The sequence below is a fragment of the Plectropomus leopardus genome, chromosome 13, assembly GCF_026936395.1.
Source record: "Plectropomus leopardus strain MGB_pleo_1.0 chromosome 13, ASM2693639v1, whole genome shotgun sequence".
Lineage (NCBI taxonomy): Eukaryota > Metazoa > Chordata > Actinopteri > Perciformes > Serranidae > Plectropomus > Plectropomus leopardus.
In genome coordinates, this window is record NC_142188.1 from 14671962 (window position 1) to 14686354 (window position 14393).

At 40.4% G+C, this 14393-nt stretch overlaps 1 protein-coding gene and 1 long non-coding RNA gene across 3 annotated transcripts in view; one reads left to right on the forward strand and one right to left on the reverse strand.

The window, feature by feature from the left end:
* LOC148187680 (uncharacterized) overlaps positions 1-14393 on the reverse strand; it is a 163370-nt gene that overhangs the window by 134923 nt on the left and 14054 nt on the right. The window lies entirely within an intron of this gene.
* The window catches only part of LOC121954489 (cGMP-dependent protein kinase 1), a 118822-nt gene that overhangs the window by 83900 nt on the left and 20529 nt on the right, over positions 1-14393 (forward strand). For both annotated transcript variants that reach the window (XM_088086805.1, XM_042502005.2), the window contains exons 6-7: positions 1266-1343; positions 4025-4119. In XM_088086805.1, coding sequence (XP_087942931.1) covers positions 1266-1343; positions 4025-4119 — 173 coding nt within the window. The remainder of the gene's footprint in view (positions 1-1265; positions 1344-4024; positions 4120-14393) is intronic.

A 14393-nucleotide genomic window follows, 5' to 3' on the forward strand; every position in this document is an offset into this window, starting at 1 on the left:
TGCCCTTCAAAAAGTGGTCTTAAGACTGTTCTGTAGACCAAGACCGACTTTGAGTACAACAACACTGTGCAAAGGTCCTACAGTTTGGTGGTGCTGGGTCCCATAATGCTTAATCCATCATAGTGTCCTGTGTCTTGTCCTCTACTATAATAGATAATCTGGTCTGCAATAGATTTTTGATTACATAGAACATCTTTTTCCACTCACCTTGAGGACATGCTTTAGAAAAAACTACATTACAGAAATAAATAAACCGGAATTTCACGTTTAACTGCAACCTAGTATTAACAAGAAGCTCTGCTTCTGAGTGACACACAGCAGACATGAATTGCACACACGCTGCTGTGTGAAGTACAACTTAAGGTACCATTTCATCTGTGAAACGGTGTGTGAATAGAAACCTGGCAAATGTCATCTGAGCTGTGGAATGTGCTTAAAATCTAACAGGAGGTAGTGAGCTCTGTCATCAGTCTAGACTTGGTGGAGAATATTGTGCATTTTGCTGGGAAAAGTGAAAATCCAACCTAGACTTGCATTAAGAAAAACACCATCTGATGCATGTTAACCAAAGGTGCTCATTTGGGTTTGTCTATGCTTCTTGTTCTACAGCTCAGTAGATCATTTAAAAGCTTGATATCGTTTTTTCTCCGTGTCACAAGAGGTTTTGCCAATCATATTAAGTTATGTCACATCTTAAGAATCACTTCATCCCTTAAGCAAAGGCATTCCTTATCTGGCACTCAAGGTTATTTTCATCACAAGATGTGAATGTGTGTGTGTGAATGTTTTTTTTTTCTTTCTATCTATGTGTGTTGTTAGACTGGCAACTAGTCCGGAGGTTGTGCTTAAGCAATGCATGCTGGGATAGGCTCTGGCGCCCATAACCCTGAACAAGATTAGCTGGTATAGAAAATGGATTGATGGATGGATTTTATCTTGGAAAGGGGGTCATGATTTGGCTTTAGATTTGATGCAGTAGTATTCAATTATTCACTCATATTCTTTACCTGCTCATTCCTATTCAAGGTCGCAGGACGTATCCAAGCGAGCGAGTGGGTGTGAGGATGACGAGACACCACGATTACAGCTTGCTTGTTGTATGAACAGGAAAAAGCATCTAATTGCAACTTATCTTACTGTAGCCACTTCAACCTTACTTCCTCTGAATAGTGCATTTCTCTCTCTGGCTAGAGACGACTCGCTCCCAAAGAAACATAGCATGCCTGCATAACACTTCTCTTCTTCTCTGTCTCCTCCTCTGACAGACACATTATGGAGATGGAGAGTACATCATCAGACAGGGGGCAAGAGGAGACACCTTCTTCATCATCAGTAAAGGAAAGGTGAGAACACTGCCTCTATAGCCTCCCACCAGATTAATCATCACACCATCGCAATGCAGGGCATCGTGACACACATGGCAAAAGATGCCTAACTTTGAAGCTAAGCACTAGTATTTTTTGGGCGGAAGTTGGCTTTCATCAATCATCTGGAGATAAGGGAGAGGCCGTCACTGTCATCATCTCGAGCAGATGCTCTGGGAGCATCTAGAAAAGAGAGTGGAGTCACTTTCATTTCACCTCTCTGTCATCAATGGATCTGGTCTTCACACTGAGCGCAGATGACACATTGTCCAGTCTGACATCAGCACTGCTGGTGGGCTTTCATGTGCTTATTGTCCATGCCGCTTCTTTTCCTCCTCATTTTCTCCCTGCTCATCATCCTCATCTTCTTTATCCTTTTCCTGCTCTTCCCTCTACTGTTCATGTTTCTCATCTACCCCTTTTACTGCCCTGTTATATGAAATGGCATCATGGACATCAACAACATAATTCTTAGTCTTAACCCTTTGAAACCTGGAGCAACACTTTCAGACAACTTTTACAAGTATTTAAAACTTTGAACCTTTGAATTTCTTTCAAAGACATGGGGGAAAAGGCAATATGCAACCTGGTAAGAAATTTTCCTCAAATTACAAGAAATTCTTAGATTTAGAAAATTGATTTTTTTTTTTAAAAAAAAAAAAAAAGCTATGGAAAATTGTCTTGAGGAAAAAAGAAAAAAAGCTGGGGAAAAACTATATTTACAAATGTAATAATAACATATTTCAAAATTGTGTTACAGAATTATTTTTTTTTTTTTGCTTTCTTTTTTGGTTTATTTTGTTTTTCCATTGTTGCCATTTTGTCAACTAATTTTCAGGTAATCTCCTTTTACTTTTTTTTTTTTTTTTTACCAATTTCTTGCAAATTTCTGGAACATTTCTTCTTTTGTTGCTTATTGACATCTTCCCATTGTTTTGAAAAAAAAAAAAAAAAATCAAACCACTTTGCTCAGGTCAAAGTGAAAAACAGATTACCTCCTGTCTAGTTCTCTGAACACTGAAAGCACTTTTACACCACAACTCGCACTCACCCATTCACACACACATTCACACACTGGTGGCAGAGGCGACCATACTATGGACAGGCATCAGGGGCAATTTGTGGCTCAGCATCTTGCAAAAGGATGCCTTGACATGCCTACTGGAGGAGCCGGGGATTGAACTGTCAAACTTCCGTTTAGTCTTCATTGTTCAAGACTATTTTTTTTTTTACCAGGAGCCAAGTTATCCACAACAAAGAACGTAGTTTCACAAATCAGTGTCTCTTTGACGCTGTTCTGCTCGTCTGCGACAAGCCACTAGCCCAGCACCTGCTAATGTGTGCTCACTTTTTTCTGCTAACTTACGATCCAGACGTTCAAGAGATTTTTACTGGGAGCGAATTATCCAAAGAGGCCCTTTCCTCTCCAAAACAAACAGACCCGGTGATTTAAACCAGTACAATAACAGAATAAAGAAGTTTCACATAAAAAAGCAGTATTTTTCCTGAAATGGTTGTTGTGGAAAAGCTGTTAATGGTTGCTGACACAAAAATATGAACACCCCTCTCTAGAGGCAGTGTTCGGTCTGTCCGTTGGACCAGTTCCAAAGATTCAAAGTGCTTGCTCTAAGGTTACAAAAACATGCCGATTCTTATTTTCATGTGATTATACACAAATGAAAACTACTTATTACACCTTTTTCCATTCCTGCAAAAACATCCCCCTAAATCCTACACACTAGACACACCCACAAATGGTAAGATCTGTCTCAATAACTTTATCCACCAAATTCCGCCTCAGGTCGCATGATTGAGACAAATTCACTGCATTTTCTAACAGTTCACATGTCCAGGACATGACACTGCAAAGGATGAAGATACATTATGTTTCCTGTCTTTTTTTAATCACTCCTCTGACCCCAACCCACTTCACAAGGTCAGCACAACTACATCAGAAACAAATAATTGGACGCAGACATGAACACACACAGACACACACTGTACAATCCTGACCTTATCAATGCTTTACATACACAATCTGCCCTTTGCCCTACACCTTTTACCTCCTCTAAGCCTCTCTTCTTCCTCTCTGTTTTTTCTCTGGTCCCACATGATCATGTTACATCATGTACAATCACGCTGTCACTCAGGCGTCGACAGCGTTACATTGTGCCGGTGCTCGATGCGCTGCCACACCTGAGCAGAACTTGACTAATGGACGGAGACAAGATCCTTCATTAGGTGTAACGACCGTCTCCATTCACTTCACCTAAAATCTACTCAAGTGCCATCGCTTTGATTTGTAAAGTCTACCGGCGCAGCGCAGTGCCATCACTCACATGTCATCCAGCTAATGAAGTGGTCAGCGGTGCCTCCCAGATCCTCGCAGAGATGGCAGCCACCTTTTTCTAAAACGGTACCCATGCACGGAGATATCTGTCACAGCGTCTCCTCTCGCCTGTTTGTAATAATGTGATTAACCTGTCATTCTAAGGGCCCATATGCGTGTCACTTTCTTTTGGTATGACGTCTAAATGAAGTGACGCACATCTTCACAGTATTATACATCACCTCTTCTTTTTTCACTTTGTTTCCATCCACCTCTCTGTCACGCTACTATTCCCTTTATCTCTTCTCTGCCTGCATTTCCTTTCCACCAGGTTAATGTGACCAGGGAAGACTTGCCTAACGGAGAGCCCGTCTACCTGCGCAGCCTCGGAAAAGGAGACTGGTTTGGAGAGAAAGCACTGCAAGGGTAAGATTGTTCCTAATAACACTGCCTCTTCCAATTTAAATCTTCTGTTCTCCTGCTGTTTCGGTCTCCTTCACTGTCACCCAGTTCTCTTCTAATTTTCACTCGCAACCTTTCTTTAATATCCTGCTTCTTGTACTTAACGTGCATCTATCCTTTCTAATTTGTGATCAGCCAGCCTCCAGCTCTTATCTGTCCCTGTTTTTTTTCCACCACTCACTCCTCTTGAGAGGCGTGATAACTTGCCAAGTGTTTGGAAATTCTTAAAGCCGGGGTGCATGTTACACAACTTCAGGCCTGATTTACTGTAGCTGTTCCAGACACATTTTTGAGATGTGACACAAATATTCTATCTCTGAACCAAAGAAAACGTGTTAAGTTTGAGCCGACCAGAAAGAGTCTGGTCTGTCATAGAAATCCAAATGTTTTGGGGGTTTTTTCTTAATCAGATTAGATTTTTTCCTGCAACTGGAAATACTGTTCAGATAAGATTAAAGGCAGCTAAAATTTTTTAATGATTTGTTATGGAATTGTATACCTAACTGATACAAGATAAGTGGTGTCTAAAGATGCAAGTATTTTACTAACAACCTCCTTTGCAGAAAGTACAAACGAGGGCACATACAATTACTGTGCCTCTTTCCCAAGCTCTACTTTTGCCTCAATCCAAAGAAAAAAAGTGTCTATGTTCAACTGACAGTGGAGATCCCTCAAAACTGCACCAACCCCTCTGTGCTGTATTTTGCACAAAGCTTTGTCCCACAGAAACTACAGGGGGAAAGTCATTCTTTTGAGTCAACTTAATGGCGTTCGACGGTCGTATAGTGTGCTCTCAGCTGGAGATTCATTTCATTTAGACAATATTATCTTCGCCTTTTTCTTTTGTCTTTTCTCCTCACTTCCTGTCTTGGTTGCCAGAGCATCATGATATAAAGGACATTGCCATGCTGTCCTTGACTGCATTAATGAATTTTCACCCTCTTATGAACATTTGTGTTGAATGTGTGAGCAAAGTGGCTGTTACTTACATAGCAGCTTGTGTCATTCCAGATACACATGTAATACACAGATATAAGACAAGTAAAAATAGTCTTGTGCAAGGATGTAAAGGTTTCATTTCAATACTGGGGGACACCCTTTAAAAATGACCTCCCACACATGACTGCAGGAACTCGTTGTTTGCATGATTCTGTTTAAACAGATCTAAAATAAGAACCACAACAGCTAGTGCATTCATTCTTGTTTAAGCAGTGAGGCCTGTCTTCCCCATCATCATGTCATGACCTTTCCTACCTTTCCTTTCTTTACATGCCAAGAAAACAAAGCATTTGTCGTAATTATGGTGGTGTTTTCCCCTAATGGCCACAGGACTGTATATACAGTATATCGATCTAAAATAAAAACCATCATGGTGTGCACTTATCGCACAGGATGTGAATGTTTCATGCAGCGAGTTTATATACAAAGTCAGTGCAAAGACGCAGATGGATGTGAATTCACACGGGGCGGCATGATGGATGTGTTGGACACAATGCGATGGATGCAAAGACTTGATATTCGTGTCTTTGCGTCCATTGCGCAGATTAAAATTTTTCAACTTGAGCGTGAAATTCACAGGACACTGTGTTGCGATAGCCTATACACATTGATATTTACTTATATTCTATATATTCCTATATTCGATATTCTCCTGATGTTACAGAGATTCAGAAATGAAGGATAAATTACATTGTTGTCTGTGGACACAGGGAGCTACACAAAAATACCAATGTGGGCATTGGCAGACCATTTCTGTTGCAGGAATCAAAGGGTTATAGGGGCGATTTGGGGATCCTCAGTGGTCAAGTGTTTAACACTTACTTTTCCTCCAATTTCTGCATCGAATTACATATCTTTAGCTTTGTCAATATTAAAGTCCTTTGCTACATTTAAGTTTTATTGGGTGGGACAAATGCACATGTTCTAAATATTAAGGGGGACGTGTCCCCTACGTCCCCACTGAAATCTATATGGTCCCCAGCAGTACAAACATCTACACTCCATAAGCTGGTGCCAGGGGTTTGTAGCTGTGAACATTACTGAAGCATGTTTGAAGTAACCGTGGTGTCTAAACTGCAGGGATCAGATGATTTACGGCTCCTGGTAACATTCAGTGCCATCTGAGCACTGAAATATTTTCACTGAAAGAACGCTTCAGTGTAATAAAAATATCTTATTCAGTGTCTGGCATCAAAGCCAGTGCCCTGCAGTGATATTTTTGTCCTGTCTTGTCATGACTGTGCGCCTCCATGCCCAATGCATTAGTTAAACCAAGGGAGGGCAGAGATAGAAAATATTCTGCAGTGTATTGTGTCTGTGAGGGGTCAGGTAGAAACAGAGACCATGGGCACTGTGAGAGCACATTTGAATGCATGCAAGCACATAGACAACAGTGTTAACATGAAAATAAATGGAGATGTCGCCATCTTGTGGCTGCTCAATGTGAGAGCCACCTTGAATTAGCTCTCAACCCCACAACAATAAAACCACAAGAGCATAGTAAACACTTAAAAACACAAAGAGACGATTTGAACCAAAGCAGCATCCTGTGAAAAATAAATGCTGAGTTATGTGTTGTCAAAACACACCAGGAATCATTGTTTCTATTTTCAAAAGGAAGCCTCCAGATGCTAGATGTGATGTTAGAGCGGTAGCTTGAATTGCACAGATGGCTGAGCTTTCCCCATATGTTAAAGCTCACAACCATAGGATATCAGAGATGACTGAGCATTAATATGCATGCAGAATATGGCACGGGAAACAGGCTCGGGAAGCTTGATCTCTTGGCAGTGGGAGTAGGTTGTTTCAAACAGAAATTTGATCCCGTTACACTAATGAAACGTAAAAACGTGCTGTTTGATGAATGAGAGCATGACACTAAGTACTAATTTATAACGGATTGAGCAGCTGTGCCGCTTTTGTGTTGAATTTTCCAGGACTTCTGGAAATTATTCGAACTGTTGCTTAAAGGGAGGATAGTAGATTTTCACACTAATGATTTTCCATGTGCTCACACACACACACACACACACAAACACAAACACAAACACAAACACACACACACAAATGTACACACAGTGAGCCTCTATACAGGGTTCCTATAGCTTAAGGCAAGTCAGATTTAAGACTTTTTAAGACTTTTTCATGCCAGTCAAAATTAAATTAAAGACCAATTTTACAGAAGCCAAACCCACTATTCATGCTAATTTTGGTGGAAAAGGCATATTAGCTAGCTAGCAACAGCATGCTCTGTCAGTTTGTTTTCCTTTCCCCAAAAAACTGCATCTAATGTTTAGTGTTAAATGGTATCTGTGACAACTTTTGATAGATGCACAAGGCATTTTACAGTGGACTGCTTCAGCAACTAATGTCACATAGCGCATACGATGGACTTCATCTGTCTCCCTGACAGACACTACTTAACCGTTGACTTTACACCATATGACCTTTATGATGCGCCCACTTTTCAACAATCGAATCAAATTCCTCCAACAGTTCTGCATGTCTATCCTGTTTCACTCCGAAATATGTCATGATACTGAAGCTGAATTACTCTCAAACTGCAGTTTTGTTTGGACTTCAAATGTATCCATATATTTACATCAATACATTTGTAGTGTTTCCCAGAATAAAGGTGTGCAGTCTTGAAAAGCTGTTCAAAGCACCTTCAAGAGCAGCACGTTTTGTTTACTCAGGACAACCATATCTACATCCCACTGAAACAAAGTGCTCTCCACTCCTCGGGATCCGCTTGTTATGATCTGTTGTCACGAACTCCTTTTGTCTCAGAGCGTCTTGAGCGAGAGAAGCCTATTCAACTACACCTTTGATGGTGAAGGATGTCTCACAAATTTAAATGATTGAGACGCTGGCCATCTTGGAAGCAGGGTTTTGATCAGAGGGCTCTTCTACAGGGCCGTCTCTGTAATTAGAAGTTAACTGTGTGTGTCCTTGTTCATGAAACTCAATAGCTCCTACTCAAAGGCTACTCTGTCCATCTGAAGACATCGCCTTTGATCGTTGAGGACAACATATTTACAAATCAAAGACGACTCTCCTGCCAGCCATAATGGTTTTGTTCGAGCTTGTGTGAGTGCTGGTGTGTGATGTGTATACATTAAAGCAGCTGAGAAATATCAGATTACATGTTTTCTCCGAAGGGCCGTACAGCCCTTAATGAAAAGGCTACTCATGTATAGTTTCCTGGATGTTCCAGGAAAAGATGGACTTCCAGTTTGAAACTGTTTGTACGTTGCCAACAACATCTCATGTCACATTCTTCCTGTGAAGTGTGAGCTTTTATTTGAGGTGTAGATCCATCAGTAGCACAGCCGATGTGCAGCCTGACCTCCTGTCCTGTTCGTAATCGTGTATGTTTGTTCGGGTGTTCCAGCAGAGGATGAGAGATTGGTATAGAAAAAAAAAGGTGTGATGTCACCGACAGAAATGTGATTGGTGTCGGTGTCAGACAACTTTCAACAGCCCTCTGATAAACCTGGCAGAGAGGCTGTGTCAGTGTGGGCATGTTGCCACAAGTACGAGAGGGAAATAAACAGGAAGTCCACTTTAAAAGGTTAAGTGCAGTGCTTCCCAACTGATCCAAAAGTGAGTCATGGATCAATTCTGAATGAACAGCAGTTGACTCCTGAATGTGTCAAGTTTGTAAAAAAAAAAAAAAAAAAAACCCTCTTTATTTTGAAGTACAGTGGATTTCCAGCACAGAGCTTTTATTTCTTTAAAGTACCATTTCTGTTTATTCTTGCATTATTTATTTCTTTGTGTTCTAAGCCAGCATATGGTATACACACATTTTCATGGACAACATTTCAAAACTTTCCCATGAGTTTTCAAGGAATACGATTCCTATTTTAGAAAAGCATGCGCTTCAATGTCTCTGCGGCACTTGTCAGCCCGGTTATGATACTTTTCTACGCACATACACACTCAGGAGTGTCTCGCTTTCCATAACAAACACTACCACACTATGTCACATATACGCATAACCTGTCTTGAAGGGGAAGCCTCGGCTGGTATGAGTCACGGAAAACCTTTCAAGTTTTCATCCGGTACCAAGCAGCAAATTAGTTGTTTGACTTAATGTGCTTTACATGACATAGTATGCCCTTAGATGAGAATATTGCACATTGAAATGTTGATGCTGAAATGATAAATCATGCAGCCGTAAGTTGCTGCATATTATGGCTTTGCTATGTCAACAGCTAACTTATTGAAAATAAATTCGCTGTGACATTACGTTATGTGGAAGGTTATCCTCAGAGAATACACACAACAAAATTCATTGACTTTTCCAAATATTTCAATGATTTTTACTAATTCCATGACTGTAAAATGAGATAAAGAGAAATTCCATGAGTTTTCAAGGTTTTTCATGACTGTGGGAACCCTGGGTATACATTTGTGAAATAAAATCAATTATGTGGTAATTTATAATGCGTGGACCTTAAACTAACTGACTAAAGAGAAATCCAGACCCCAATGACTGGATCAGCTGGGAACCAGTGGTTTAAGCAGATTTCAGAACGGCAAAGCAATTCAAGTCTTTTGTGGCATTCTCGTATTGGAGAGAAAAAGAAGTAAAAAATAGAAAGGTAGGGAAAAAGCACTGATGGATTACAGCACAGCAGCCTTCATCAGGGCCGTCAACAACTTGACGAAGGCTGCTGTGTTGAAACGCGTCAATATCTTCTTCCTGACTTTCTATTCTTTTCTACTTCGTTTTTTTTCTATGACACAAGAGTGCTTGTGACCATTTCAAAAGACCACTCCACCACGTTTAGGTAGCTGGTTCTTTTTGGCTCAGTTTTTTTCATCCAGTTTTTTTCAACCCCGAAATTGTTAACGCGAAAGCTACCAGACTCTGTTTAAGTAAACAATTTTTTAATAATTGGAAAACAAGCTTCATTTGAACTTGACAGAAACAAAATAATATTCACAAAAAACATGGTGGCATGTCTTTTCACTGTTACAACAATCAGCTGCTGTGGTTCAGTTGAAATAAACCCTTAATTCACCCAGTTAGATGTGAAAATTTGCTTGCTCTATACACGCCGTGTTCCCCCACTGCTTCTCTGATGTCCAACCGCCTTCTCCCTCCTCTCCTGCTATTTTCAGAGTACTTTGTGTTTTGTGCTAATAAGCAAACATGACATGCTAAACTAAGATGATGAACATGGTCAAGCATCGGCATGTCAATAGCGTCATTTTAACCATGTCAGCATGCTTATGTTCAGATTTAGCTCTGCCTAACAGAGGCGATAGCATGAGTGTGGTAACCTGGTCTGTATGCTTGCACAGGAGTTTTTGGTCAATATATAATATAACGTGCAGCACAATGGTCACATTCACATGAATGCTATGTTTAAGAAGTGCTCGTCGGTCTGGATGTTATTTTATAGAATCATCCAACTCCCTTCACTCAAAGCCATACCCTCTGTCTTTTAATAGCTCAACCCCCATGAGACAAAGCATTAACTTTTGCCATTTGCGACTACAAATCTGTATATTGTCCTTGTATGTTCCTGTCTGTATCCACTGTATATTTTCCTTGTACATTGCTGCTTTATGTTCTGTCTGTATACTTTACTTTGCTCTAAAGCATACCATAGATTTTTAGGCTGAAGACATTTCCTATTATATACAGCTACTGCTCTCAGCTCAAACCATCACAGCATGAAAATCAACAATCAAAGATTTGAAGGGTTTTTTGGAGACGGCTTGAGAAGTACTTTGTCAAGTGAATCCCATGCTGCCCTTTTTGTTTTGGAAACATGCACAATTGTTGTGTTGTGATGCAGTTATGAACAGGGGCGGCTTCTTCAGAATTTCCCACAGGCCAAAAATGTATTTTAGGTGTTGGAACCCAAGAGGGGGGATTGAGGGGCGGGAGAGCTCAAAGCAGCAATAAGCTTTGAGAGTCAGCTGCAGCTATAGAGCCCCAAATTCACAAAATAACAACAATTTCACAAGTGTGCACCATTCTGGCAGACTGATCTGTCACCAGCAGAATGAGAAACAATGAATTCAAACACTGCTACAAAAAGCAACTAAAAAAAAAATCCCACACATGAGAAACACTGGTTCCCAGTGAGTGTTTTTCGCATGTTTGTGGCAAGCTCATACATGCAAGACTTGATAGTGACATTTCAACATTAAATGTTTAACAGTGTGTTCAGGTACTCTACCACGGGGATGCTCAACTTGCTTTGCTTGGGGGCCACTTTTGCAAAATGACAGGAGGCCAGGGCCAGTTGTCAGAGGATGTTAGCACGTTGCTACCATGATGTTAGGAAATGTTAGGACATTTCTAGGATCTTAGAACTTTTTTATGTTTTTAGGACGTTTATAAGATGGGAGGGTACTTCTGAGATTTTTTTGACATTTCTTGAATTTTAGCACGTTTCAAGGATTTAAGGGAATTTCTTTGAATTTAGGAGGTTTCTAGTATTTTAGGACATTTGTAGGACTTTAGGACATTAGGGGCTTAGCTTGGACCTCTGTGGAGGAGTGCGGGAGATCCTCCGCTGGATCTTTTTGAATAAACAAGCTGTATTTTAATGCCATTTCATGGCTCTATTAAAGTATAAAAAAACAAGTCCTAGCGTGAATCACTTTTATTGTGAATTAGAAAATGGTTGGAGGGCCACCGGGCACCTTTTTGGAGGCCATGTTTGCCCTGCTGGCCATAAGTTGAGTATTACTGCTCTAACAGCATAGCTTGTGACTAAAATAATGATCAGCAGCTAACACTTTCATCTTGGATGTTGTAGCATGTAAAAAAAGAGCACAAATGCACCAATCGGGAAGGCTTTTTAAAGCAATGTTAAAGCATACTGTTCCAGTGGCTTCCTGGAAGAGTAGGAAAAACATATTCATGAATGTAAAAATGTCTGGTATGCCTTGGAAAGTGGTCATACTCTGCAGTTACGTGGAAAATTCACAGTTTGTAGTTAATGGGAAAGAGCGGCACAAACACATGCACATTCATTTACTTAAGTACTTCAATACTGACCTGCAATGCGGCTTTCCAGGCCCACTTCAATACCTCTCAGTCACAGAACTGAAGCACAGATTATTGGCTATGTATCCCACAGCCACCTCTTGTTCTTGCCCCTGTCTTGACCCCAGCTTTACTTGCCTCACTGCAGCCCATAGCTACTGCCCTGCTCTCAGCCTCCAAGCCTGTACGTTATTTTCATAACCCCCTTCCCAGGACACCAGATCACTGTCCAATTACCAGGTTCATTTCAACTATCTACTGGAAATCAACACCACAGGCTCCCTCCTGTGCAAGTCCAAAGGACATTCCAGACACAGCATGCAGCTGCTTTTAGTGCGTCTCTGCCCGCGCATGTGTGTGTGCTTGTCTGTTTTCCAATGCGTTTCTTGTTGCGCTGCAATTAACAAGTGCAGAGCCATCTTGGGCTTACTGGATGACTTAGGCTCAGCGGCGTGCAAATAATTCATTCTGACAGATATTGTTTAGCGATTGTGTTTCACGTATAACAGAGCTAGTATCAACGCAATGGCACACTAAGTTGTTTATCTCGTCCACAGCCGAGCAGCAGGGGACAGGTGTAACAAGCTGCTCTCTAATATAAAACCCTTGAGGTCTCTTAAGGATGATCCATGCTTATGTAACCGTGATTCCAACATAGCCAAAAGTGTTGTGTTGTTTTGGTGTATCACTATGGTTAGTAAAAGACATAACACTGCGCACTTCCTTTTATGAGACAAATTAACTGTAACAGGTTGTGAGTGTCGCTGTAGTTTTAGCTCCCCATCACTAATGTGTCTGTTGGATGCGTTGCCTTTTGTTTGAATGTCTTTTAATTAGAAAATGTGAGGCAGAAATTTATTTGAATGGGACCTATGATGCTCATTTTCTGGTTCATTGTATTTTATGTTTCTTCTAAAAAATGTTTAAATACTTTAATGTTCAAAAAATACTCTTTTTTTTTTCCTATTACCGGCTGTACTGGAACACCTGTATTCACTCTTCGTCTGAAATGCTCCATTTTAGCGCCTGTCTCCTCTGAAACCTCCTTCCCGAAAAAGCCCTGTCTGCTGTAATTGATCAGCGTTTCTGGTTCTTTTGTATCCTAACATCTCAACAGTGTCATTGCAAAGTGAATGACTGTAACAAAGTGTACCTGCACTTTCTACTATCAAAAACTTTACAACTAGACATGTTTCAGTAGGAATATGAACCAATATCAGCGAGAAATTAACAACATCGGCAACAAAGATTACTTTTTTCCCTGATGCTGGCATGACGCTACATGTAGCAGTGTACTTGCAGAATGGGAATTACTTGTAAAGCACCCCTTTCTCACATTAAAAATCCCCAATGAAAGCTTCTAAATCATCATCTTCACAATCAAGCATGTTCTAGTAGGAATCGGAGAGAAATGGACAACATCAGGAACCAAGATTACAGGTTTCTGTGATGCTACTTGCAGCAGCATGCCTAGGGCAGATATATAAAGATATGTATCAATCAGTATAAAGATATAAAGACATACATGTCACAAGTTGATGTGATCTTTTATCCAATGTAGGAAAAAATGTGGAAACAAAGCATCAAGAACAGTCCATAGATTGAGGTTTTTGGTCACAGGGATTACCTTTACATTCGATTATCTGGTTATTTGAAACTTTGGCCACATTTAATATGAATGTCTGACATTAGGGGTTGAACGATATTGTTTTTTCAGGGCCAATGCCTATACTGATTATTAGTACTTAATTAGACCGATAGCTGACATTTGGAACTGATATGCATTTCATTTGCAATAAAAATGGATGCATACAATTAATGAGAAGAAATCAAAAGCTCATTCATGTTACTAGACATGGCGAGGTGAATTTGCAGATGTAGTGGTGGTAGCTTTTGAAAAGCGACCTTACAGCTGTTAGAATGTCATAAATGTCACAGCTGGGACAGTACAAGTATGTGTGCCTCAACTGACCTCAACAGAGCAAGTTGACTAACTACTCTGCTTTAGAAAATCTGAATAATCATCAAATTAAATCTATGTTTTGGGGGTCTCTTATGCTTCCTTTTATTAAATACACAAATCCAAAACTCTTCTCACCTCAGTGTGGTGTGTTGTTAACCATTGAGGACCCATTCCCACAAACCGTCACTCATCACAACTCTCATTCTCCAAACAAATTATCACATAATCAATATTAACAACCGTGGTGTAACACGTTGC